General features: G+C 42.2%; 2 protein-coding genes across 2 annotated transcripts in view; both read right to left on the bottom strand.

The window, feature by feature from the left end:
- Positions 1-162: 162 nt before the first annotated feature.
- phf8 (PHD finger protein 8) lies at positions 163-11,173 on the bottom strand. Its single transcript, XM_083976141.1, has 22 exons — positions 10,888-11,173; positions 10,007-10,311; positions 9,732-9,817; positions 9,492-9,618; positions 9,010-9,170; positions 8,277-8,418; positions 7,504-7,690; positions 7,250-7,412; positions 7,053-7,140; positions 6,644-6,750; positions 6,450-6,541; positions 5,965-6,054; positions 5,540-5,821; positions 5,356-5,438; positions 5,095-5,264; positions 4,656-4,741; positions 4,288-4,409; positions 3,482-3,813; positions 3,279-3,374; positions 3,081-3,190; positions 2,235-2,595; positions 163-2,150 (listed from the first exon to the last, which is right to left on the bottom strand). Exons 2-22 carry the CDS (start codon positions 10,102-10,104, stop codon positions 2,062-2,064), a joined length of 3,072 nt encoding a protein of 1,023 aa, XP_083832267.1. The 5' UTR covers positions 10,105-10,311; positions 10,888-11,173; the 3' UTR covers positions 163-2,061.
- Positions 11,174-12,068: 895 nt separating this feature from the next.
- The window catches only part of wnk3 (WNK lysine deficient protein kinase 3), a 42,483-nt gene continuing 27,568 nt past the window's right edge, over positions 12,069-26,983 (bottom strand). The window contains exons 11-24 of the mRNA XM_083976363.1: positions 24,738-24,781; positions 24,048-24,183; positions 23,831-23,947; positions 23,634-23,735; positions 23,470-23,518; positions 23,216-23,368; positions 20,950-21,221; positions 20,483-20,729; positions 17,993-18,078; positions 17,564-17,901; positions 17,200-17,435; positions 17,019-17,114; positions 15,995-16,158; positions 12,069-15,203 (exon numbers count right to left, since the gene is read on the bottom strand). Coding sequence (XP_083832489.1) covers positions 14,628-15,203; positions 15,995-16,158; positions 17,019-17,114; positions 17,200-17,435; positions 17,564-17,901; positions 17,993-18,078; positions 20,483-20,729; positions 20,950-21,221; positions 23,216-23,368; positions 23,470-23,518; positions 23,634-23,735; positions 23,831-23,947; positions 24,048-24,183; positions 24,738-24,781 — 2,616 coding nt within the window. The 3' untranslated portion in view covers positions 12,069-14,627. The remainder of the gene's footprint in view (positions 15,204-15,994; positions 16,159-17,018; positions 17,115-17,199; positions 17,436-17,563; positions 17,902-17,992; positions 18,079-20,482; positions 20,730-20,949; positions 21,222-23,215; positions 23,369-23,469; positions 23,519-23,633; positions 23,736-23,830; positions 23,948-24,047; positions 24,184-24,737; positions 24,782-26,983) is intronic.

Here is a 26,983-nt window from a genome sequence, read left to right as displayed (position 1 = left end):
AGAAATAAAGATTTGTACATTTAAATAACAAATGCATTTAACTGTTAAAACGGCATTTAAAATAGAGCAATGGAAATGTTTAGAAGGTTTAAGATATGAAAATAATAGTACAGTAATTTGTAAAAAAAAAAAAAAAAAAAAAAAACAACCCTGAGGAAAATTAGTCACAAATTATCATTCAAAAGTAATATTAAAGTGGGTTTTTACCGTCCTCTAACACAAAGCATCGAATTGTACTTTAATTGTAAGCATCATGAAGTGTAGAAGTGTTTAATACCACACAATGTTTTGCTGTCTCTTAATGATGAGTTTCTGATACAAAAAATTGGCGAAGGTAATGAAAATTTCTTCGCCAGCTTAAAAGTATAGTAAACAGAAAATCATTTGTTTGACCCATAAATCACACTTTTGGTGATTTGGTGTTCCTCAAATAAAGTCAATGAAAAAGGGAATTTTGCCCAAGATATATTTTATCTTTTCCAGGTCGTATTTAAACACATAATGTTTAAAACACAGTACACACCAACACAAGAGTGAATATCAAGAACAATTAATATAAAACTAAATGGATGAAATTTAGCAAGGGCATTTTTTTTTTCATCACACTTCCAATATTATAATAACAAGACAACATGACAAACTAAGCATGACAATCACTGCGTACAAATATAAAAAAGAACTATTTCAGATATTTTCCAAATACAGCAATGTATCATGTACAAGTTATGTTAAGAAAGATTCCAAAGTTTTTGATCTATAAAAGAACTTAAATTACAACATATATTTACATATGAATTCATATCCTGCACTTTAACAATGTTTTCACACAGTTAAATCTACATTTCTGCAAACATTTTATCACTAGTACATTCTGTGGAAAGAAAGCATGTTTCTACATCTGTCCCAAAAATGCCACCAACTGTTGGGGCATAGATAATGGCAACCTGCAGGACACTAGTCTGTTCAACTCATAATCATCTTCTCCAATGTAGCTGTATAAATTACAAATATTACAAATATTTACAATGACAACTTGAGCTGTTTAAAAAAAAAAAAAAAGAACAAAGCCATGGATAAAACTTTTGTACAGGTATTAAGTGGTGGAAAAATAATAAAAGTAGGGACCAAGATGATACGGTGGTAAAAACATACAATAATACAGGCTAAGAGATAGCAAACCTTTGCCCTGTTAAATAAATATGATCAGAATAAATATGCTTGTATGTTACTCTTGGCATCAGTTTAGCACTTTCTATTTTATGCGTAGAGCTACTGTATATGGAGATGGGTTATACAAACAGTGATAACTGTTCATGTGGCATACTGGGTGCTGCTGACCATGTGCACACTGGATTTTTGCAGATGTGTTAATCGTGTGCCGAGACAGACATGCTTTCATCACCTTTTCAAATAAGAATTAATGAGGTAAAATTAGTTTAAAAAAATAAGAAAGAAATAAAACTAAATACAATGTTACAAGTGCATGACTGTGTGTGTGTGTCATTTTTGTGAGTTTTCGGGCCCTACAAACATTACATATACCAGACTAGAAAATGTGTTGTTTTTCTTTCCCTTTTAAAAAATTGTGATGGACAGTACAATGTTAACATAAATATACAGCCACTAAAAATAACAAAAAGGTATAAAGAAGAAACTATTTGATTTTTAATTTATTAATGCTAGTTAATCTAGCTAGTTATATCACTGTCCACCTGTCATTTTCAAACACTTTCCATTGCTTTTGTTTTTCTGATCATTAAAGAATATTCACCACAGCAGATGTTCATCTCATTATAGTGATTTGTTTAAAGTCACAGATGTGCCTCAGAAAATACATTTAGGCAAACATTGATAAGTAGTGTGCCAAAATTGGCATCTAATTAGCTGGGCTGAATACTTTGAGTCAGACAAGATATTGTGAAGTCCAATAACAGGTGAAAATAGTAAACAAATTTAAAAGTACAAAATATAGATTACTATCTCTAATTCCTTCAGACCTACTTTTACACAATCCATTTTCTTCATTCCCATTTAAGTCTTCATCCACATTTACAACAACTCTCACAAAAGAAGCTTGCCATTGCGGTGAATTTTCAGAATTTTTCCAAGTCTCTGTTTTGCAGTTGCCAGTCCTTTCTTTGGGCGTTTCCCTGAATTACAGTGAAAGAGGAAATAGATTAGAAAACACTTACATCACAAAGATATGCAATCATGCTATCACTGTCTATGCTTACCTTGACCTACTCCTGTTGTGCCTTGGCTAGCTAAGCCTGCAGGCGATGCACCAGAGTGAGAACTGCTGTTCTGCGGAGACAGGGAAGGTCGGCGTGAAGTGAGGAATACACCAGGGGCCATTGCACCGCTACCTCTAGGCCCTCCAGGGCCAAAAGGTCCTGGTCCTGCTGTATATTCATGGTCCAACAGACTAGCAGAGTAGTAATCCATCCTCCTTTCAGGGCTGAAATCTGCTGCAGACTCTGGAGCAGGTTGTGGGGAGGGTGGGGCTGGCTCTGGCTGAACAGGGGGTGGAGTGACTACTGGAGCCGGGGGACGCTGCTTTTTGGTGTACTTCCTTTTAGCAGGCTTCTGCTGCTCCTGAATCACAATTGTAAAAACAGAAATTAGAGTTACTATCTTTTATTGAAAATGCCTCAATTCTGCATTATTCACAAGGCACACTGTAGGAGTAAGGAACCTAATGGAATTGAATTCTTGTATCTCAGCCATTGATGGAAATTGTGGAGGTGTTGTCTGTGTGTGTCACCAGGATATTACATTAGTGGGTAGTGTCAGTGCACCTGCTCATCTGCTTGTTTTTTTGGTCTGTGATAGAGGCAGGGCAGGAGAGTGTTCTTATTTTCTATGGGCTGTTATATTTGTGTCCAGTTTGCTGCAGTAGTCCCTCAGTGCAGGACATCTTGAACGTTTTTTTTGTCTCTACAATGAATATTCAGTGTTACAGAGTTGTGCTTTGTTTGAAAGACCTCCATGCTAGGCCTTGCAGTGACGTATTGTTTTCCTTGAACGTCTCTTCAATACACATCCTTTTAGGACCAATAGACCGGCCCTACCCAACTCACTTGTTGTGCTAGCTTGGCGGCGGCAGCTGCAAGACCAGTTTCTACAGATGCAACTCTGGCCCCTTCTCTGGCTGGTCGCTCCTGTTTCGGAAGGGTGGGCATCACCCTGGCTATAAATGCAGGAAATATAAAACAAGAAGCTTTAAAAATCTAAACAGCAAACCTCATCCATCTTATTGCTGTGTTCATGCCAAGTACCTTTTGGGCTCCAAGGTGTGTCATCCCAGTTTTTCTTGCGCTTCATCTTAGCCTTGTTAGCATGGTCTTCCTCATCAGACTCCAAGGACGGGTAAACTTAAAAAATTGATTAACATAATTAACCAACGGAGTGAGCAATAAAAGCTATAAACGGTGCTTGTGAATCATCAGATGTAGGGGACCCAGTGTGTTGTGTTGCTCACCATAGTCTGAATCTTTAAAACAGGTTCCCAAAGTCTCTTGCTCATCTGGACTGTCTTCATCACTGATGTGACGAGCTGGCCGTTTAATCGGCCGTTTCCCAGGCCGCTGGATCACAGGTTTCTTCTCAGGATTTCCTGTCTTTTTGACACCTCCAGTCACCCACACAGCCCTGCCACCTTTTTCTTTGACCACCCCCAATCCCTCTGTCAATCCTCCAGAGATAGATAAAGGAGACGAAGACGAGGAAGACGAAGACGAGGAAGGTGGGTTGGCCATGGAGAGCATGCCCTGAATGGCATCACGAGTACTGGGAGAGGCTGGGGCTTCCTCACTGGAAAAAGGAGAGAGTTAAGCACTCATTCGTCATCTCCAAAATAACATCCTAAACATAGCACACAACCACAGCCACTACAAATATTTAAACTATTCAAAGGTTATTGGATTCTTGCAGCAGCACACTGAGACAATTATTCCCACTTCTGCTCAGAAATTGCTCTAGTCTAGCCACAGGTACCAAGAGATCAGCAAGTGTGTTTCAAATACATACTATTGACAATAAAATTACATTAGGGCTGCATTCTTATGGCAGTACCAATGCTAACAATTCTGTGACCCTTATAAAAAAAAAAGTTGCAGCTCCTGCAACTTGAATATTGCACTTTCAATTAATTGTGCAGCCCGAAAATGACATGCAACTACAAAATAAATATATTCTAATATCATAACAGAGTCTTCCTGAGTTTGTGTTGACTAACAATATAAAAAATAATAATAACATATTGCTTGTGATTAAGGACCAACTAACCTCAGCGCCGCAGAGTCCAAGCCTGCAACTTGCTTGCTGGCCTTCAATAAGTCCAGAATGCCCCCTGCGCCACCCTTCACTCCGTGGGCAGCCAGTGCCTCTTCATCTGTGGTATAATCCTCCTGAAGCCACATGCATAGACATTTTCTTATTACTGTTGAGCCAAAGCTAAACTTAAAGCCAAACGTCATCACGATAAGGAAATGTTTATAGACGTAAGGACTGGCATGTGTGAAGAAAATCTTTTTTTTTTTTTTTATCTTAGGGACTGATTTGCTAACTTATACTTGTTACCACACCACAGCTTAAAAGAAGGCGCCCAGAATTGGCTCCACACAACCTGTTTGGTGTAGCTGTAATGATCTCACCTCAATGTCAAAGTCTACCTCCCCTGGCTCTCTGATGCGGTTGGGGTCAGAGCAAGGTTTGGCTCTGGGCAGCTTCCTAGGAAGACCTGAAGGCCAATTTTCACACAGTTAGGTTACAGTAGCATGGTGGCTCTGACACCATACTACAAAACTATATGAGCTACCAAATTAAGTTCAGTTCAGTTCAAACACTGTCTCTTATTGCCTTCATAGCCAGGGTTAAATGTCAATATGAGAACTAGTACATTAATTTAAGCATTCTGAGTAATGAGTTTTATTTTCCACAGCATTGCACTTGTTTTGACAAAAAAACAACAGATAAGACAACACAACGACAACAGACCTAACAATACTTCAGACACAAAAACAGCAAAGACAACATCTCCCATCCACCCTATATAAAAAATCATAATACTATTGCTTTAAGTCCAACACTAACCACTGAGTTTCTTTTTCTTGCCAGGTCCAGCAGGTTTGCGTCGCGGAGGAGGGGTCTCGTCAATCTGCAGCTCATCTTCAGACTCTAGGTCAGACAGACTGGAGCCCTCCATGGCAAGATGTTTGTATTTTCCTTGCCTTCCTGCACCATTGCTGTTGCCTGTCTTTTTACTACAGTCAGAAAAACAACAGGTTTAAACTCCAACCTTTGAAAGGACAAAAAAATTAAGGACGAAACACAACAAATAGCTGCTGAGCTTACCCTTGGATTTTTCCATTGGTCAGCACAAGTTTCAGTTTGCTCTTCTTTAGTTTCCCTTCAAACGCTTCTAAAGGCAACTCCAACTGGGCAGATAGATAAAAGATTGCGAGCAAACATGAGCACAAGACGACACATAGCTATAGCTAGCATTTCCAATGTAATATCAAATCTGTGCAAACTCTACCTTGTTCTTGTTTTTGGACTTGCCAGGTTGAAATTTCTTGAGTGTATGTTTGGTGTGGATCTCAATGAGGTCAAGTTCTCCTGCTTCTGCCTTAAGTATCCCCTTTTGATTCTTCTTCTTGGTTGCAGGGGGCCCAAGACCCCCAATCACTTCTTTCGGCTTGGGTCCTTTCTTTTTTCCAGGTGGGCGTCCTGAATTCTGAGATGTGGTCAGGGGAGCTTTAGAGAGTGGTGAACCAGGAAACTGAGGTCCCGTGCGACCAATGTTTTGCTGGAAGATATCCTATCAAAAGAAAGAGTGTTAATAGGTCAATAAAAAAGAAAACAAGTTTTTTTCTTTTTAAAAAGGAAGAATTTCCCCTACAGACTTAGAAAGTTAAAACAGAGCTAAAACATGCCATGAATTTCAGTGAATTTACTTTTTACCTCAACCAGACGAATCTCCTTGGCCAGGTCCTTCACCAGTGTTGTTGTATTGATGGTTTCTGGAATTTCCACTTCATGGTCTCCTAAAGCCTGAGGATGTCAAGATAACTATTAATCATCTCAGACATTATTTTGCTATGTTACATTGAGCTAAGCATAAATAGAACACACAGGGATACAGCTACTGTAAATATGTGAAATGGTAACAAAACTCAAGAACCAGCACCTCTAAACGCCTTGCCAATTACAGATATCTTGATTGTTTAATTGGTACAATTGTTCCTCGTTTCTATTTGATGTGCTGAGCTGTGCCTAACCAGCCAGCTCCTGCTTCATACTTGACAGAAAACAAAGACTGGCACTGATGTTCTCCACAAAATCTCTGTCAGTATTATGTTTTTTAATTCTGTGTTGTGTTGTTTTGAGATGCAAAACAGCCAGTGAAATCTAAGAAATCTAAAACTGAAGCTACTTATTTTACCTACCTCTTTACGGGTCCAGCCGCGGAAAGCATTGTTCAGGGCCTTGGCTCCATGAACCAAGTATGTGGCAGGATGTCTGCGATTTTCTCTCAGACCTGTAAGACAACAAAGCAATATTAATAATGTTACAATGTTTTTAAACATCCATGTAGTTCACACTCAAAAACAAAAAATATACATATTATGAACTTTCTCACCTCTGAATGTATCAAGAAGATGCTTTCCAACATACCAGCACACAGTCTCAAAGTTGGGAAACCGGAACAAGTCTGCTGTGCTTAATCTCTTCTCTATTTCATATGCTCTAAAAATTAAACAGACATGAATAATTATGAAGACAAACTTTGATATCATCTGTGTACAAATGTGTACAACCATGTATGACCATGTGTATTTATATGACAAAAAACTGTGGCTTTTGTTTTTCACCAAATATCCACAAGAACTCTGAGCCCTGAGGAACAGTAATTCAAGAACTAGCCTTTTACAACCTTTGACTTTTCACTGCCCTGGAATTTAACAAATTCCTTTAGTGCAATGTGGAAGACTGTGATCAAAAATAAGAAATAAGATAAGATGACATGAAAAGTCTTAAGGAAATATTACCGCAACTGCATGTCAATGTTGAGACTATGCAAGAAGTTTCCGCCAAAGGCCAAGCAGTCCACTGGAGTTAATACAGCATGAATCCACCCTGGATGACAAAAGTGTAAACATTATTCAATCCAGATTCGTCTGACCGTTTACTCTGTTAATCTTGTTTTTCTGTACCTAGCAAAACAAGTAGACAAGTTTCAGTTTACCTGTCGGGATGAACAAGGTATTTCCTTGTTTGACAGAGCACTTGTAACACATATCAACCTGGTCTCCAAAGAACATCTCGTTCTGGTTCGATGAGGAACTCCACCTCTCAAAAAGTGCCAGGTTTGCTGGGGTGGGAGAAATCAGGTAAAAGATTTTCTCGCCCTAGAAAGACAGACAGTGACAATCTCTTAAGATGATATCAATTTGTATATTAATAAAGGGGTTCAGTAAGGACATTTTAATAACATCTCACCCTCAGGACATGGTACCATACTGAAGTGCCTCCAAAGTCAATGTGGAAGTCTGTGTAGCTATCCTTCACTCCCATTAGACAGTACTTCTGCACATTGGGCCGTTCAAACACAGACTCCTCAGGCCAGAGGTTTTCAACCCATGACAGTTTTCTCACAATCTTTGGAGTCTCCACCAAGTTTGAGAGCCTAAAAGAAGATTTGTCTTAAAAATCATTACATCCATTGCAACACAAATAAGTATTCACAGGTATTTTTTAAAGGGGAACTATGCAAGTCCGGTCGCTTTCCCGCTGTTTTGCTAACGCTTCTCTCGGCTATGTGCATTTGTTTACAACGAAGCTGGCGAAAAATCAATACATGGAGCTTTGGATAACGTTATATAACATAAACGATGTTACGACATGTATATTGGTGTAGTCTTTTAAATGTCATAAACAAAAGATTGCCGGTTACGGAGTGCGTTTGTGTCGCGGTGTGCAGACAAGAGAGCTGGGACACCGGGGCAGCGACCGAGTAACTACACTGATGTTGCAAGGTTGGTTTTCAGCCGTGAGACGCCAGGTGGAAGGCAGAGAGCCTCCGTTCTCACTCATAACAAGTCACAAGTCATGTAGTTAACTGTCACAACTATCACAATTAGTCCGGAGCTTTTTAATTAAGGTAAAAATGTAGCATAGCCATTTTGCATATAACATTTTTACATGATTGAATGAAAAGATTTTGGATCATAATTACAAACTGAACCATTATCTAATTGAATATCTTTTCGTACCTGGTCTCAGAGAACTCCAGGCTGATGACATTGAGCACTCTGTCTCTATTGGGGCTGTTGTAGTATTCAACAAAGTCTCCCAACCGCATCTTCAAGTCACACTGGCGAGACACATCAATCACATCAATCTCTTTCTCTGCACCTGTAGTAAGAACAAAATGAATGAGGTTCAGAAACAAAATGAAGACAATTTTCAATTTCCACATTATACATCAGCCTAAAAATCATTCGTCCCACCATCTGAAAAAAGCCAAGTACCAGGACCTGATTGACGAAGCGGCTCTAAAAGGGTGGCACGCAACCATTTTTCCTATTGAGGTCGGCTGCCGCGGGTTCCCAGCAAAATCGGTGCGCTACTTCCTCCAGAGAGTTGGTTTGGAGCCTAACAGCTGAAGAAAGCCACCAGGGAAATAGCCACGATGCCAGAGTCTAGCAAGCTCAAGATGGTTGTGGCTGAAGAGGGCCCAAAGTTGGAACCCTTCTGCAGGCGAAGGCTAACCAGCCTCCGCAGCCCCACTCAGGCGAGGTGTACAGGTTAAAGGGCGAAACATCTGTGACCCTGAGATACCTGCTGATGATGCAGAAGGGTTCCCAACAAAACAGGCGAGCCAAGGAACGCGAATAAGGATCCAGCCTACGTAGTCTGTGGTTGCTGCTTGTAGCGTAGCATCTTTGATGTTTATCTCACTAGATCTCTGATCTACAAATAGAGGTGAATGACTTAAAATTTTACCAATGTAGTGCTCCACATCAGTGACGCCGAATGATGATGGAGGAAGGGTCATGCCAAGGCCATCCCGCCTCAACACCATCACAGGAACGCTGAATGAATGTTCTTCAAGAAACTCCACAGTTAGCTGGGCCCCAGACGGCTTTAGCAAGACTTCATCCGCACTGTCATGGAATCACAGACAAATACACAACACACAGTGCTTTGTTATTATTATTACTATATTTCAATAAGGCAAATGTGCTTTTGCCAACCAAAGCGTACAAGCTGTCAGTACTGTTAGAACTACACTGACAACATCAAAATTGAATCTTCTGCAATAAACAATACAACAAAACGTTTCCTTATGTGCACACAATTTTAGTTGTTGAATCAACATGACATCTATAGTACATACAGGACATCAATCAGTGTAAATTACAGTTTTATCTCAAAACTTGAGAACACTGGACTTTTGACTTTGCAGGACAATGTGACAGACTTACTTTGGGAAGGTGCGGCTTCGTAGCTCTCTGACAAACTGTGAACTGCCTGTCTTAACTGGCCGACTTGGATCTCTTCCTGCTGCAGCGCTACTTTCTGTCTGCTTGTTGCCTCCACGGCGTTTGCGCACTGAGAAAAAAGAAAGACAGAAAACAAAGATTTATAAATGCAATGTGTGGTTTGGTAAACTAATAAAAGTTGAGTTATTGCAGAAAGGTATACAGAGAGGAGTGGTAACTTACTGACTGATGGCCCATGGGTGACTTGACAGTTGGGACAGTGATACAGGTCAATCTCAGCTGCTTTTTCTTCTTCTACTCCAACACAGCTACACAAAAAACATTATCATATCAGAAGGGGCACGTCCAGAATTGCAAAATTAACCGTGAGGACCCAATACAGAGCAAACCATGCAGCTAACTCAACAGATGTAACTACGCAGTAATGCACCCAACACAACATATAACATGCTTAAACAACAGTCCGGACAACAATGATATATCTGAAGATTACTTACCTTCCATGGAACCAGTCTTGACAAATATCACACTCTATCATGAAGCGTGTCACATCATATGGCAGGCGACACAAGCAGTACACTGGGACCGATGCCATAATGAGATGTGTGTATGAATTATTTATCAACCTGTATTGTGAGGATGTCAGAAAGTAATGCGGGTGGTGGGGACTGTTTCTCAAACTATGGACTTATTTGCTGTGGAAAGGGTATTGTCAATATGTAACTGAATTGTAAATCTGTAACTTCACTTGTAGATTCCTTTGGTAGATGTCGGCACACATGTCCACAAGAATTCACCAGGACTGAAATATAGAATCAAGATAATATTTGTTAATAGCTCATTAGACACAACAAGAACTTTTATTGCAATTGCAATAACTAGATTTTTAATATATAAGTACATATGGTGAACAGATAGGAACACACAGTAAATGTGCAAGCTTGCTCCAACATAAAGTGCAGGCTCAGTCAACCAGTTAGATGGCTCAATTAGTTAACGCTCCGTTTCTGTAGTACAACATTACTCTTTCAGTGTAACTTTCCTATATTATTCAAATACACTCTTAAATATGCAGCTGATACATGCTATGTCTAAATTGTAAACAGAAAGCTTTTGCCTATGCTAACGAGTTGTAAACAGTAGCCAACAGGCAGGTTGTAACGTTAACCTGCTGTTTGTAAACACGCTACATGTTAGCAATGCTAGCCAAGAGTGTAGCTAACCTCAGCTTTTGCTAATAAGGTGTTACCTTATTATTTGCACTTGCTTGCTACTAATAAAGCTTTTAAAGTGGGAAACAAGCGCTATTTTGACTGCACATAGCAAACTGAAACCCATCGTTTGTGAGCTAAATCGATATCAAACGCTAGCAACTCACCGAAATCTAGCCGCGGGAGGGCCAAGCATTCAAAAGCCGTTGTAATCCCTACGCAAGCTCGGGGTTAGCCGCGGCCTTATTATGCAACGTAAATTATGAACAAATTTCTTCACCACATCTCATATTATCAACTCTATGTTGATCAATGTGGAGGGTAGAACCAGAGCTTTACACTGGACGAGAAAATTGCAACCCGAAGCGACCTAAACGAGCTCAATAAGTACAAAGAACGGCATATTTAACTGCACCAACGCCATTTCAAAGGCAGCAGCGTCAGACCGTTGTTCGTCACTGTCCGCTGTTGAAAAAACAATAAAGTTGCAGACAGTGAAGTATGGCGGTACATTCAGGACGAAACGCTGGGGGACGCTAATGCGGAAACAAAATCAAAGATACCGTCTTTGACAAAATTACAGAGACTCATTTTATACATTCAATAGATTAAAAAGTTTAAACGTTAATTGAACCAAACCATGTTTTGTTAAGGTTTCAGATGAATGTTAATGGGAACATTTGTCAAGGAAAAGCAGATTCAAGTGCAACTCTGTTTAGTTAATTTATTTGCATGGAGATTACAGCGTTAGAAAGTTATATTGTGATCAATTAATTTCAACAGAATGGGGAAGAACATTAATAGATATGCCTTTGGTAAATTCCACGCACATAAAATTATTAGTCAGACACCCAACATTACTCTCTTTTTTTAAAATGTTATGTGTAAAAGTACAAAATTGAATAAATATGTAACTATTATTGTCATAAGCCTTGGACAAATTTCACGTCAATTTTACTTTTTTATTTATTCATCAGTTAAAAACAACATTTTACCTTCAGGTTTGTGCTCATGTTTTTGAATTTTAAGTTAATGTAGCCTACAATGAATTACACTTGCCTTCATATCATAATCACAATTCTGAAATGATTGGTACTAACATTTTTTATTTTATTCTATTTACGACAGACTGAATGGGTCTTCTTGGCCGTCACCTAAAATCTAATGTGCCACATCTCCTCATTAACCCACTGTGGTTTGTAGTGATGCAAATTTTGAATAACATAGACACTCACAATGTCATAATTTGATGTTTAACATCATTTATTTTGATTAGTTACAAAACATAAATAAAATCAACAGTTGAATTAGTTACAATTTACAGAGGCTAAATCACCAGCAACATACCTTGTTTTTTTTTTCCAGTTTTCTTTGCCAAATGTCTTTTAGTTATTGGTTCTCAGTCATGCCATTTAGGACTCCCCAGGTTTTTGTTGCTTTAATTTGGAAGTCTATTATAGCTATTTAAAATGCAGCCCAGTAGCTTATGTCATGTATCATCCAGGTTTTCATGGTTCAAAACTGAAATAAGATGTCAAAAATGACCAAAGATTCTCTGAATATAATCTTAAATGACCCTGCCCTGTCAGGACTCAGAGAGGTATATCAAGGTAGGGGAGTCCCATGTAAACAGGGATGAAAACCAGTGTTTTCTCGTTTCAAATAACCTCTGATTTATAATGATGAGAACACAATTTTACAATTTGTACAACCCCATTTCAAAATACAAAAATAATCTTTATCTTTTAGATAACATTTTGGTAACACTTCAAGGACAAAGCCAGCTCCACATCATGAGTCATGATCGTTTAGCTGTAGCTTGCGGTCAACATGTTAGTATCAGACATGACAGCACAGTATCTCACCTTCACTAATAATGAACTACATCTCTGTGAAAATGTGGGTTGTCATGAAAAGCAACAAATACAGAAAACCATTATTATACTCTAGATTATGCAATTGCTGTTTCTTAACAACCATATCCTTTAGCACAAACTAGCTCTCTGTACCCATTCATGTTTTAAATTTATTTGACTCACATTTAGCAGTCTTCAACAACCTGTACAATCTCCTGTTTTCTGTGGCACACAGTCTCTCTATCATTATTAAAACAGAAATGCTGTTTTGACTACAGGCTATTTTTTATGCCAAAAAATATTAACGCCTGACCACCAATGGTCAAATGTGTGTATGGCTAAGTGCACTGGTAACCCAATAAAATGTACAGTAATATATCTGCTGCTGATATATTACTGTGTTTCTGCAACAACAAATGAAGTGAGTTTAGAAATAGAGGAATGGAACATTTTTGACTTGAGTAAACCTTTTGTAGCGTGCATAAAGCACAATTATGGCCCACAGTTCAATTTCTGACAGATGTATTCACACTGACAACCTATGGTTGAAGACTAAATAGTTGACCATTGAAATAAGGAAATTGTACAAAGCCAAACAAAGTTGACAGATAGGCAAGTGAGGATCCCACAACAGTGTTGGACATCAAACTTACAACTGGTTTATGGTCTAAGCTCTCACTTTGTTTCTCAAGGAAACAAGCCCAAGACATAGGCAAAGTAAACATTTTCAGTCGGGTACAGTGACATTTGAGAGGCTGCTTTGCAGTTTGCAGTTTAAAATGCCATATATCATGGGACTATCACAAAGTTTTCTCACACAGAAAAAATATACACTCACACACTCACAAAAAATGCAGAAATTTTAAAAGGCAATATGGAAATAACCTATATGGTCTCCCCACTCTATTATAACTTGGCAGTTTTAATTGTTTTTTGTTCTCCTCCTCAGCATGACACTGTGATATATTTTGATATGCGCAGCTCAAACTGAAAGCACAAATGTCAAATGTGAAAGAAAATTTTGATTAATTATCTCAGTAGGCTGCAAACAGCTTGCACTCAGGCAAGACAAGTTAGTCTTAAGGTCATGCAGTCTTGGGCTGAGCACACCCAGGTATCCACTGAACATAGACAGCATATTTAAATTTGCCATCATATTAAAAATGAATCTGAAATTTATATCATATCACTCATAGTAATTCAGACAGCATCTATATTACAAAAATAAAATAATACAAATTAAGCACATGCTGTATGGCGCACGACACTGCAACAATGTATTTGGTTGTATTGTGGTAATGATCGTAGCCAGATAACTGAACCGTGCTCTACTGTTTAACATGCTGTTGTTTAACTTTTTTCATTGCCCATTAAACACCTTGTGCTGGAGGCTTACAGTTTTAAAAGATCATGTAGAGATCATGAAAAATGCTCGATGCATCTGGTTTTCATCAATGTGCTTCTATAAAAATACTTTATGCCTTGCAGACAGATCAATACAATACATGCTGATCAATTTAGATGACCATTACTAATTGCACTTTTAAAATTGATAGTCCTTTCACTGTAAGCATTGACAAATTAAACAAAAAATGTCAACACACTGTCAAATATTTTGTCCTTCTTATCTCTGCTTAGGGAGAGTTCAGGTCCAACTATGTTGGTTTGAAAACAAAAACATGAACGCTAATTTGTGTCAAAGGACATTAGGGATATGTACTTGGATAATCCATGAACACTCACTCACACTCATAATTGCACTCACTCTTACATTAAAGCATTTTTACATCTCAACACCCAAACATACCATGATTCATAAACCCCAGCTGCTGTGCTCCATATTACCTTCTGTCTTGTACATACTAGAATCTATCACTTCTCACATTCACTCACCATCTCATCCACAAACTGGAATCCATATATTCATTGCAGTCACAATTCTCTCATGCATACATGAAACTAACACTCCAAATGGATTTGCTTTACGTCCTGATCAACTTAGTTTTTCCATCTGTCGCACCTTCATATTGACCTCATACTTCGCCTCGGTTTCATTTCTGTCCCAGAGGAAGAGTCGAGGTGGGGGGTGTTGGATGAATTTTGGCACTGGAAGGTAGAGCAGCAGTAGAGCAAGAAGAGGAACAGGTGGAACAGGATGAGGAACAAGAGCAAAATGTCCCCCCAGTAGCAGCAGTACTATCTGTGGGTGCAGTGGTATCACTGCCGGGCAGCAGAGATGCGCCCGTGGACACTGGAGAGGTGGGCATTTGGGAAGGCAGCAGTGGTTGACTTTGAGGTGGAGAATGGGGCAGCTGGGCAATAGGCTGTGTCTGTGGTAGCGACTGAGACTGTATGGGAGTTTGCATCCGGGGCTGTGGTATCTGCTGGCGGAGTGGAGGCTGCTGATAGCTCATCTGCTGGAGGGGGAGAGACTGGTGGAGATGTAAACTTTGCTGCATCTGTGGCACCTGGGCCATGTGCGTTTGTGGCGGAGGTCCTGGAGAGGGCAGGGTGGAAAGGCTTCCTCCACCTGGGTAATGGGAAGGGGCTGCCACAGGCAAGCTGGCAGGGGTCGGGGATGCCTGGGGGTTCAGTGGGGACACTGGGAACCAACCTGGCGGAGCAGCCTATATGTGTAAAAAGAAAGAAAATCCAGTTATGTCTGCCCAAAATGTAAACTCTTTATTAAAATCAAATGGACACTTTTCATGATAGTTTGATAAAAATATGTCTTTTATGACCCAGTGATAATATCACAAAAGGAGAAACTGGTTGATGACATTTATGATATACAATATATATACTGTAAGAAGAACAACCTGTCTGACCATATAAAAATGGTTCTTTGCTCATACAATGAAAAGCATGACATAACTAACATAAGAATAAACACTGGAAACAAAGTCAGGGGTTGCTGTTTACCCGTATTACTAGTCTTAATGCTAGGCTGACTTTAAAAAAAAAAAAAATGTATTTATTTTTTTACAAACTTTAGCTTTAAAGAGGAACTATGTAAGTCTGGTAATTTTTCCCTTGTTTTGCTAACCCTTGTCCTGGCCATGTGCATTTGTTTACAACGAAGCCGGCGAGAAATCAATCAGTGGTATAGAACGTTATATATCATATACGGCATTACGACATGTTTTTCTGCCAAGAGGGGCAATAAGTGACACGCACGTGGGAGGCAGAGAGCCTCCATTCTCCCTGTAACAAGTTAAGCCATTTATCAAACCATCACAATTACTCCAAAGCCGTTTAATTAAGGTAAAAATGTAGCAGCTACAAATCCTGCATAGTTCATCTTTAAAGTAAGTAAGTAAGACGTGACAATGGTATCGACCTTTACATCAAATTTCTGGATAAGAAAGCTTTAAGAGTTATTTAAAAATGTGATGCATATTTTAGTGTGCAGTCTTACCTCAGTCGCCTGGCTCCAACCTCCCAACTCCTGCACCTGCTGAATCTGCTTGATCTGATTCAGCGAAGGCTTCGGTGGGGTTTGGCCCACCGTCTCCTTTGTCCAATTATCAACAAGTTTGTGCAGTTCATCAGTGAAGGTGCTTTTTCTAAGAGGACTTTGATCTGTGGAAAAATGAAGGGGGTGCACATGATGCCACTTACTGTCAATAATGTCACTACTATGGTACTACAAACCTCAACTCTAAGAGGAAGAGGTAGCTTATTGCACAGCACTTTAATTTTACAGATCACTTTAGCCATCTTGGTCCTGCAGCAGCACAGTGTGATTAATTGTATTAATTATTTATTGCATTTTAGACTGTTAAAGCAGAAGTGAGTGATATATTTGTGTTAATATAAGTCTTAAATAGTTATATCTTCCGACAGCAATCACTTACATAGAGTGTTTGGACTGAAACACGGGTCTCTCAGTCCCTCTGCTCTGCTCTGAGCCGAAGAGAAAACATTTATTGTATCCTACAGTTTTTATCCAATGAGGAGAGAGAACGGCATGCAGGGCTGTGTGTGCAGCCAAGGAACGCCGTGAATGTGGTGACGTAGCGACGAGGACTGTTATGGTGCGTTCAAGGAAACTCGTATTTTTCCGACCGTGAAGTCGTACCAGTTCGATCTGGTACGAGTTCACCGGTCGGAAGTTACGAGTGGCCGTTATAGTGACTTTCACCGGTAAAACAGGTCGGAAAAACACGAGTGGGTTGCCTGGAACGCTACAAAGTCGTAAGTTGTGACTTGAAGCTGTAATTTACGATTTCAAAAGCCTGCCTGGAACGCAGCATTAGCGAAAACGACCGGATCACTCACTTCTGCTTTAACATATGCATTTATGTCCATTGTTTATGTACATCAATGTTTTTATCTGTATTGTTGTCATCTGTGTTTTGTGTTTGTTATATGCTCCCCACTCCTGCAAATGAATTGCCCCATTGGGGACAAATAAAGTTGTTGAAGTAGTTGAACCATACCTCTTTTAGCAGGCAGTGATGGGCGGTGCTCTGGGTCGCAGTATAGGGGCAGTCTACTCTGTTCACCTCCTGAGAAACTACTTGACTGCTGAATCCCTGGACGAGAGATACAAGGAATAGTTACACAAACATAAAGATTACATAACGAAATGAGAGAGAGAATAGACAAAATAAATCTTACCAGAGTGTGTAACTCCGTTGTTATCCATATGAGAGTGAGGCCGGGGCCGGAGTTTGATTTTGGCAGGCCTAGGTCGGCGAGGAGAGAGGACAGGAGGGGCGGTGGGGAGAGGAGGGGTTCGGGAAAGGGAGACAGGCAAGCTCTGCCTTTGGTCTTTGAGAGAACGAAGCTGTCTGTACAGCTCCTGCAGCTCTCTGTTCTGCTGGGCCTGAAGGGATACCACCTCTTTGATGTGCCTGTAGAGGGAGAGATAGAAAACAGAGAAAATATTTGTAATACTCTGTGGGCAAAACGCATAAAACAGAAGATATAATAAATGAGGAGACATATATCTTGAGTTAAATATGCCCATCCTCTGACTTACTTTTCTCGGAGCTTGTGGAGTTCCTTTCTCAGGTCTTCATCCTCCAACTCACTCCCGCCATCATCATCACTGCTGCCTGGAGGCGAGTGGCTGTGACCGTGACCTCGAGACAGATGGGCCGCTGCCGGGGTCCTCTTGCTTTCATCTTTCTCCCCTTCCTTTGCCCGAGATCTCCTCCTCTCCCTCTCCAAATGGGGAGACACTGGAGAGCTGCCAGTCTGTCCGTCTTCTTTTTTCATCTCAGCCTGGGTTACAGAGAAGCGTCCAACTTTCCGGTGAGCGCCACTGTGGCCTGATGGGGTATCCTTTGGGGGGGAGGTCTGGGGCACTGGAGTAACCTGATGGCAGAGGATGTGATGCACATTAGCTGCTTGTCCAACAGCCCATACTAACAAGTGGCAAAGGTAAAATATGTACAGTTCACCCTACCTGGAATCGTCCTTTGCGTGACTGGGGTGGATTTAGAGGTGCGGTCTCCTTTTCCTCCTTTAGTGCCTGACTGCTAGAACGCCCATCTAATAGAGGGATAGGGATGAAAAGAAATAGGGAAGACAAGGACCGGAAGACAAGAACAGACACACATGTATAAGGAGCACATAGATGACAAGATACACAAAAGCAACACACAAATAAAAATGTTCATGACAAAGAGACATACAGATGCACACAAACAGACATGGGGCACAAACACAAAGGCACAGTGTTAAAAATCAACCACCAATGTCACACAGCAACTTTGTGACTTACGTGGCTTGCATTCAAGTCTATGAAATATGTAAACATATGATGAGTTAAGTGGTAGACATTTGTTTAAATAATGAACAATAAACTGAAAAATACATTTAGGTTTTTGGGATGTTAAAACACATGCTCAATGAGAAACGTGTTATGGGAGTGTGGGAAGGAGTGGTAAATCTGTTTCATTAAAAACAAAATTATGAGAAATCATTCAATAAAAATAATGTTGTGAAATAGCAATTGAGTGTTTACAATAGTATACCCCCACCCACCCACACATCCACTCTCTCATTCTCACTGACTCACCACTGTCTCACTCATATACCAGACAACAGAGCCCAATATCAGATTAGAGATCTGTGCTCAGATCCACAGTGATATTGTTCAGTGTGTTTGACATTTGGTATTACCACATTAACAAAGTGTGTATATGGATAATAACTGCATAATTTAAGGCCAACATAAAAAATATGCAGCCTGAAATCGGTGTTACTTACAGATAACGATCCATTATTAGTGACTTGTGTGGGACAAAACATTTGCTCATGCATGTGTTCTTGTAGCAAAGGGTATAAGCTATTGCTACACATATACACATGCAAACACAAATACATGCAAGATGACTGGAATACTTAAACAGTGTGATAAAGCATAGCTATATGAAGAGCCTACCCATGTGCAACAGAACCTAACTAATTTATAAACCCTGGGCTTTGGTCACAATATGATAGTGTTAATCCCAATCTTCATATTTCATACAAGTGATGCAAATTAAAGGGATAGTTCAACATTTTGGCAAATTCACCTATTGCCATAATCCCTATAGTCAAAGGAGTAGGTTCATTACCTTTAATTATCGGTGCATGTTGTTTTGAGATCCGCGGGACAGAGATTCAAGTTGCTCAGCAAACACAATGGAGGTGAATGGTACTGGTCCCCTGGCCCTCAACAAACTCATCAAATACACAATCCAACAACTCCAAAACGCTCTCGTGGACAAGTTGTGACCTGTGCATTCACCACGCTATGAAATAATAATGTAACATTATGAGACAGAGTTGTTTTCGAGGCAAATGCAAAGCCGGAACTACATTCCAGACACGGCTGATGGGCGGAGTGATTTCCAAAGCACAAGTACAGTAGTTCTGAGTATTTGCTTCATGTGTCGTAATGTTACATAATTATTATACATGATTATTTCATAGAGTGGCGAATGTGCAGGTCACAACTTCTCCACGAGAGTGTTTTGGAGTTGTTGGATTGTGTATTTGGTGAGTTTGATGAGGGACAGGGGACCTGTACCGTTCACCTCCATTGTGTTCGCTGAGCAACTCGCGTCTCTGCCCCGCCGATCTCAAAATAACATGCATCGATAATTAATGGTAACCTACTTCTATGACTATAGGGATTATGGCAATAGGCGAATTTGCCAAAATGTTGAACTATCCCTTTAAGTAATCTATATAAAATCATTTGCTACAGCTACAGTATAGGGTCACAGGGACCAAACCTATATTTTATGATCTGAGAGTGTTCACACATTCTGAAGGACAAGTGATTACGTAATATCTTTGCAACTTAGCAACTTAGCATCTCTCTTATCTGCGTTGTGACTTGAGTTGCATTTTTCTCGCTACATTGAGCCAGCAGGTGGATGTGAGGAGGTGAGATGGTTGCTGCTGGCAGTGCCTGCGGGATTGGGGTGGGAAGGGGGTAGGTGTGTCATATGAAGGGATATGTCCTGGGCACAGTCACGGCTCGGCTTTGCATTGCGATCTCTTCCTACAAAGTGCCAATCTCCCACCCTCCTCTACTCTCCACTGTTCTCGCCCCTGGGTGAGTAACCCATGCAAAAAGAAAGATTGCCAAGAAAATGAAATTTAGTATAAAGGAATTCACAAACAAATAAAATTAAATCAAAAACAGAAATGTATGTAGAGATGTCAACACTGATATTACATGGGGATCACATATATGCAATATGCAAAATCAGAATTATTTAGCTGTAAACATTAACATCCATTAACATTAACAGTTATTAATTCTTGATGGTTAAGAAAGTTATTTTACTATGTTAAAACTAGCACTAGATATTAGATTTAGGTCCATGCCCCAACATTCTCTCTCTCTCTCGCTCTCTCTTTCTCTCTCGCTCTTACTCGATCCCTAAGAGGACGCTACCTTGCTGGACTCTGGGTTTCTTGAACAAGCTGGCGGAGTGGCGCAGTTTGCACGCCCAGTTTTTGAATTTGCGAGTCCAGGATTTCTTGCTAACAGGATTTCTGATACTAGGACATGTCAGGTTTAGGCCAAAATATCCACCTCCTGCATTGTGCTGCTGCTGTCCATGCCGGAGGGGGATCGGGTGCTGATTGGGGGGCCACGATGCCTCTCCAGTGGTACTGGTGTCAGAGTGTGGGGGTACAGCCTAGAACAGTCAAGACAGTTAAGAGTGGCTGCATGGAGTTGAGACATTCAAAACGGAGAGACACTCAAGCACAGCATACATCAAAGACAGCCTTCTGTGAACCAAGTGGAGTCACATTTACACACTGAAATATAAACAGTAAAAAGATGTAAATTCAGTACAGTGAAGGACAAAATTGATAGAGAATTTACTCAAAACTGAATCTGTGGTATTAACTCACAAGAATAGTTGGTTCTCCTGGTACAGGTGGGCGCTGTGGCCCCGAGGCGTCATCCTGACTGGGAGGTAGGAGAGAGGTCGGTGGGGTCGACGAGGCAGAGGTGGAGGGGAGAGACGGGCCGGGCTGTTGCTCCACTGGACCCAGTTCCATAGAGTTGGGCACTTCTGAGGAAGCGTCCTCTCGGCCTCCATCCCTCTCTGGGTCGGGGGAAGTGGAGGAGGAACGGGAGGTGGTGGAAGAGGTAGTGGAGGACGAGGAGTGTGGGGAAGTATCTGAGGAGGACGCAGGTGGGGGGAAAGACAAGTGGTGGAGTGACTGTGGTTCAGACGACTCGTCTCCTCCTGCTGATGTAGAGGCGGCGGATGTAGGGCCAGAGGCAGCTCCCCCGGCCAACGCAGCCCCACTGCTGTACTCCTGATACAACAAGTTCCTCAGCTTCTCATCCAGCGTCTTTATGCGGTTGTCTACAAATTCAATTTTGGGGGGGCCTTCGCTGTCAGACTCGGCTACAGAGGAAGGCTGAGCAGGGGATGGTGACATTGTGAGGGAGAGGGTGGGTGCTGGGGCTTCAGCCGTGCCCAGGTGAAGTGGAGGCAGAGAAGAGTCAGAGGAAGGGTGAAAAGGGGCAGAGTAGCTACCCGTGTCCTCTGTGACACTCGTCTCTCCTGTGGACACTTCTGACTCTGACATCTGTAAAGAGGACTGCTTCTGCAGTGTAAACTGCTGCTGTTTCTGGGGCGTTTCCATGGCTTTAACAACCTCCTGTTGGTGCTCAATGTGCTGCAGCTGTCTCTGTGACTGTATATGTTGTTGCGGCAGCTCAGCGGGGATTTGGGTTTGTTGTGGAACTGGCTGCTGCAGTACAGAGCTAACATTTAACTGTGCCTGTTGTTGAAGGAACTGTTGACTAATTGACAGGGGCAGCATTTGGCTTTGATCTTGGGTTAAAGCCACAGCACCCATGAACAGCTGATGCTGTTGCTGCTGAAGCTGCACCATTTGCTGTTGCTGTAATTGTATTGTCTGTTGTAAGTTTAACTGCTGCTGCTGCTGCTGCTGCTGCTGCTGGTGTTCAGTGTGAGCCTGCTGTTGCGGCACCACAGCGGGCAGCGGCGCCATAACCTGCTGTGGTAGCTGCTGCAACTGAGACTGTTGCAGCACCTGTGGGGTGTATTGTGTCGTTTGCTGCTGAAGAATGGGTTGTTGGGTCTGCTGCAGGGGCATTGGTGGCAGAAATTGCTGCTGAGGCACAGACTGTTTTAACACCTCTGTGTGACCTAGCTGGGGCAGCACCTGCACTTCAGTCAGCTGTTGCTGAAGCGGGATTTGTTTTTGCATGAGTTGCTGTTGTTGTAACTGCTGGAGAGACTGTTGCAGAGCCTGCCCCTGCTGCAGCTGCAGTTGTTCCTGGTACACTTGGTGTTGTGATTGCTGCTGTTGTTGTGGTTGTGGTTGTGGTGGCGCTGTGTGCTGTACCTGTTGTGTATGCTGATCTAGCTGCATTGCCTGCAGTTGCTGTTGAGCTGTTGGTACCTGCTGCTGTAACACAGGTTGAACCTGTAGCTGTGGCTGTGGTTGCGGTTGTTGTGGGGCTGGTTTGGCCATCTGGGTAAGAGTCTGCTGCTGCTCCATGCTAAGTTGGCTTACGACTGACGTGGCCACTGCAGCAGCCGGAGGAGGGGAATGAAAAGGGATTGAGGACTGATCCACTGCAGACACACATGACCTGGGGGCAGCTATCACTGCATCTCCAATACCCTGACTTATATTGGAGCAACCGCTGGTTCCAGGAGAAGTGAGTACGTCAGGGGGAACAGTGGTGGGTGAGGGAGACACAAGAGCGGGAGCAGTGGGCAGGTTGGGGAGGTTAGCAGCAGCAGGTATTGCTATGGATGAGGGAGCACTGGAAATCTGTTCAGTAGAAGCTGAGGTGAGGCCTGGCACTTCAGGGCCAGATGAAGCAGTGACAGAAGCTTCAAGAATGGAGGCTGGGGCAGAGATGCTTTCAGAGGGAGTAGGGTGAGTGCCGTGGGCAGCAGTGGTTGGGGGCAACATGGGGGCAGGGGCTGAGACAATGGAGACTGGAGGGGAAGTAGCAGAAAGAGTGGGGCAGGGGGGGGACGCCACTCCAGTCAAGGACTCCATACTTTGAGATCCTTCACTTTCTATAGCCACAGAGAGGAACGCACTGTTAGTTTCTGTTATTCTGCTGACTCAGTCATGTTAATAAGCCATAGCATTAAAAACTGACTTGGGTCAAGCTCACCTTTCTCTCTTTTAGGAGACTGGGGGATCATTGTTTCTGTAGTTGGTGTTGGTGTGCCTGCTCCCTGGCTGGACAGAGAGTCTCTATGGCGGATGGTCTGGTTGATAAAAAAGCGCCACCGTCCCACTGGGGAGGAATGGGGCACTGAGTCTGCTGAGAAATCACAAAGACACTTATGTTGTTAGAACAAATGCAGCATTTCCTCATTTCGTCACATTCTAATACAAAATATTATATAGAAATTCAGAACTCACCTGTTGTGCTAGTGGGAGTGCTAATATGTAGCTGATCAGTTGATCCAGTCTGTAAAAGAATGAAATGAAAAGTCATCAGGCAGCCAGACAATTATTATTGTTCAATCGAAACAGAAACTAGCAGGGGAGAATTTGATAGGTGTAAATATAATAAATCGACATACCTGTGAATGTGTCTGAAGAATTTCACGGGCTTTTTTAACTACCGCTCTGAGCTCCTCAACAAATTTCTCCTTCTCCACATCAAGGACAAAGTCCTCCTCCACCTACAAACAAACGGAGTTAAACAACAGTTGTCAAGCTGTGGACCGACACCCTTTTAGAATCCACTGCTGATTTCTACAGTACATGAGCACTTCACCATGTAATCTGCGATGTCCTCAGGTGAATCCCCTTCGATGTCAAATTTAAATGTCACCATCTTGTTGCTATGGGTCTCCAACTGGCATTCCACCATGTTGTCCCCGCTGCCGGACACCTATGGAGGAAAGGACAAATTAACATTATGGGATTGTCCTTTTAAAAATCTATTGGATATATGACTTTAGTAATACATTTGGCGTTATTTTGTTGTTCACCTGGAGCATGCTCAGCTGAAACTGATGTGAAATTTTTTCAGGTCTCTGACAGGAAGTTCTTCTTTGTGTTTTTAATTTGTCTAATTTCCCATTGGCCAGAAGCTGAGGTGTTTCTTCTCCATTAGGTGGAACGGATCTGCGGGTGGTAAGATAGCAGGGATGTTACACATCATCAGGTAAATGACAGGTCCCACAGCAAGACATTGACCACACACTGTCACTGCAATCATTTAAAACAAGGACATTAATTAGACCCTGTTCAGTGGACAGCTCAAAAGTAGAGTAAGATGTAATTGAGATCACAATAACACAGACCACATTCAGAGGTGGTCTGGGCCATATATAACCACATTTTAACAATATAAATGCAAATATCCTAGGCCACACTGAAGGGCTGCTTACTCAATGGACTGAGATTTATGACGAAACACAAAATCGTTTTACATATTCATTAATAGAATAGAATAGAAAACTTTATTGTCTGTTTATCACAGAAAATCATATTTGGCGTGGCTCAAAACACAAGACAGACACTCTTCAGACATAATAAAAGCATTCACACATAATAAATAACATTCTTTACATTGTGTTTACACATACACATGTTTGATTAGGATCAATGTCTAACTCTAAGCTTCAGTGCACCAGTCTTTAACACTAATGGAGCTCAAGTAATAGTATCAGACATACCCTGAAGAAGAATGATGCTCTGTACTTGACAGGTATGGACCATCCTGTGGAGTAACATAAAGACATGCATAAAAGAGGTACACACAGTACACAGAAAAAGCACATACACAACATTAGCAACATCTGATGCAAATAAAGCTGTCATGTAATAATTATGGATAATATTACATCTAATAATGAGAATAATGTACAATTGTTAGTCAAAAATATTATCAAAAAGACACAGTCAAATAATTTTCAAATAATTAGATAACAGTATTCTTATTAATTCTGCATTAATGTGTCAATGAATAATGCAAACTTCCATTCTTCTTGTACCTGAGCAATACCCAGCAGGGAAAGGTCACAGTCTTGCAGCGAGGCTTGGGGCAGTTTGGGGGCATTAGAATCAAGCAGCTGTAGAGAAGTTACAGGCGGAGGGGAGGTGGGGATAAAGTCAGCCTGCCCCGGTAAGGTTACCTGGGCCGCTGGTGGTGATGTAGGCAAGTCTGGAGCAGGGGCAGCAGCAGGGTGATGGGATAGGAGACATGGTAGAGTTGTTGGGGGACATGAAGTATGAGAGGGGCTGAGGGGAATTTGTTGTGCAGGAAAGACAGCATTGGGCAGAACAGACTGTTCAGAAATAGGCGCCTCAGTGTGTGTCTGAGTATGAGAATGGGTCTGTGTCTGAAGGAGTGTCTGTGTTTGTGAGTGTGTTTGGGCCTGGATGCTGGTTTGTGTGTGTGTGTGAGCTGGCAGCATCGGTTTGGGCTGGTGCTGTGGAGACTGAGTGGTCCCTGCCACTAGATGACTGTAGAGGGAGAGGGCTCGGTTCTGCGATTGAGGCTCAGCCACGTTACTTGAGATGATTTGTTGAGGAGGATGGGTGACCAGCGGTGGACACTGTGCGGTCAGTTGACTCTCATCAAGCGGTATTATAGCCTGCTGTATAGGAAGAGGTTGCTGGATGGGAACTGGGATGGCCTGAGCCAGTAACTGAGTTTGCTGAGGAGGTGGAGCTAGTGGCTGATGCACTTGAGACAGCTTCTGCAGCTGTTGCTGGTATTGCTCAGCAGACTGAGGCAAAGCAGCCTGGGCGATGGGCTGAATAACCGAAGGGTCGGCGCCGCCTCCTTGGGGCTGTTGCTGGGCCTGGACGACTTGGCCTGGGACATAGGTTTGTCCGGCTTGCTGCACAGGATGAGGAGCGGCAACAAAGTTTGCAGGGTCGACCGCAGAGCCGAGACTGTCTGGTTTAGTTCCAACACCCACTGATCCAGGAGACAGAATCATCTGCTGATACTGCAGGACTGGCTGCTGTTGCTGCTGCTGTGTAATATGAGTTACATCCTGCTGTACAGATGGCATAGCTTGGTGGGTAATCTGAGCAACATACTGAGGGGGCAAAAGACTAGCGGCAGCCTGAGCGTGCACCTGGCTAGGTGGCTGGCCTTGAGCTGCTTGCTGTAGTTGAGGCTGCATAAGCACAGGCATTTGGGCGTTTTGTTGAACACAAGACTCGTGTTGGATTTGACCGGGAAGTGAAGAAATCGCAACTGGAGGCTGGACAGCAGCTTGGCTTTGTTGGCCCATCATCTGAATGTCAACAGCTGGGCCCTGGCCGTGTTGCTGGGGTTGAGCGATGAGAGGCTGAGGTTGAATTAACGTCTGAGTGGTTACACGGGTCGGCGCGGGAGTGACAGGTCCCGGGTAACTGGTCTGCAAAGGAATCTGTTGGGTCGGGATCACTTGAGTCTGTCCCTGGATCATCGCTGCTGCTGGAGTGACATGGGCCTCAATCATAGCCTGAGCTGCTTGGGCCGTGGACTGGGCTATAATCTGGACTGGAACCTGGCCCTGGTTCTGGGGATGAGGCTCGTTTTGTCCTTGCTGGGTGAAGACTTGAGGCGGTACGACGGCCGACGCCTGGAGAGGGATCTGTGAAGTCTGAATGCCGATGGGGACGTGGGCCTGTGGGACAGTTTGAGTTGGGTGTTGAATCACCTCGGTGCCGGCAGGAGTCCCAACTGGGATATGAGATTCCATTACGGAGGTGTGGTGCTGCGGCTGAGCAGCGAAGGCTTTCTGCTGCTGGATCAATACTACTTGCTGTTGTTGCTCTATCACCTGCTGCTGTGTGAGAGTGGTGTGAGGTGTAAACTGAGCTGTGTTCAATTGTGGGATGCACACGTGTTGTACATCAGTCGGCTGCTGCTGAATCTGCTGCTCACTGTTACTTTGTGGGATAGGACCAGCCTCTTGTTTTT

The sequence above is a fragment of the Trachurus trachurus genome (assembly GCF_905171665.1).
Source record: "Trachurus trachurus genome assembly, chromosome: 7".
Lineage (NCBI taxonomy): Eukaryota > Metazoa > Chordata > Actinopteri > Carangiformes > Carangidae > Trachurus > Trachurus trachurus.
Note: the sequence above shows the minus strand (reverse complement) of the source record. Positions and strands in the feature narration are given on the sequence as shown.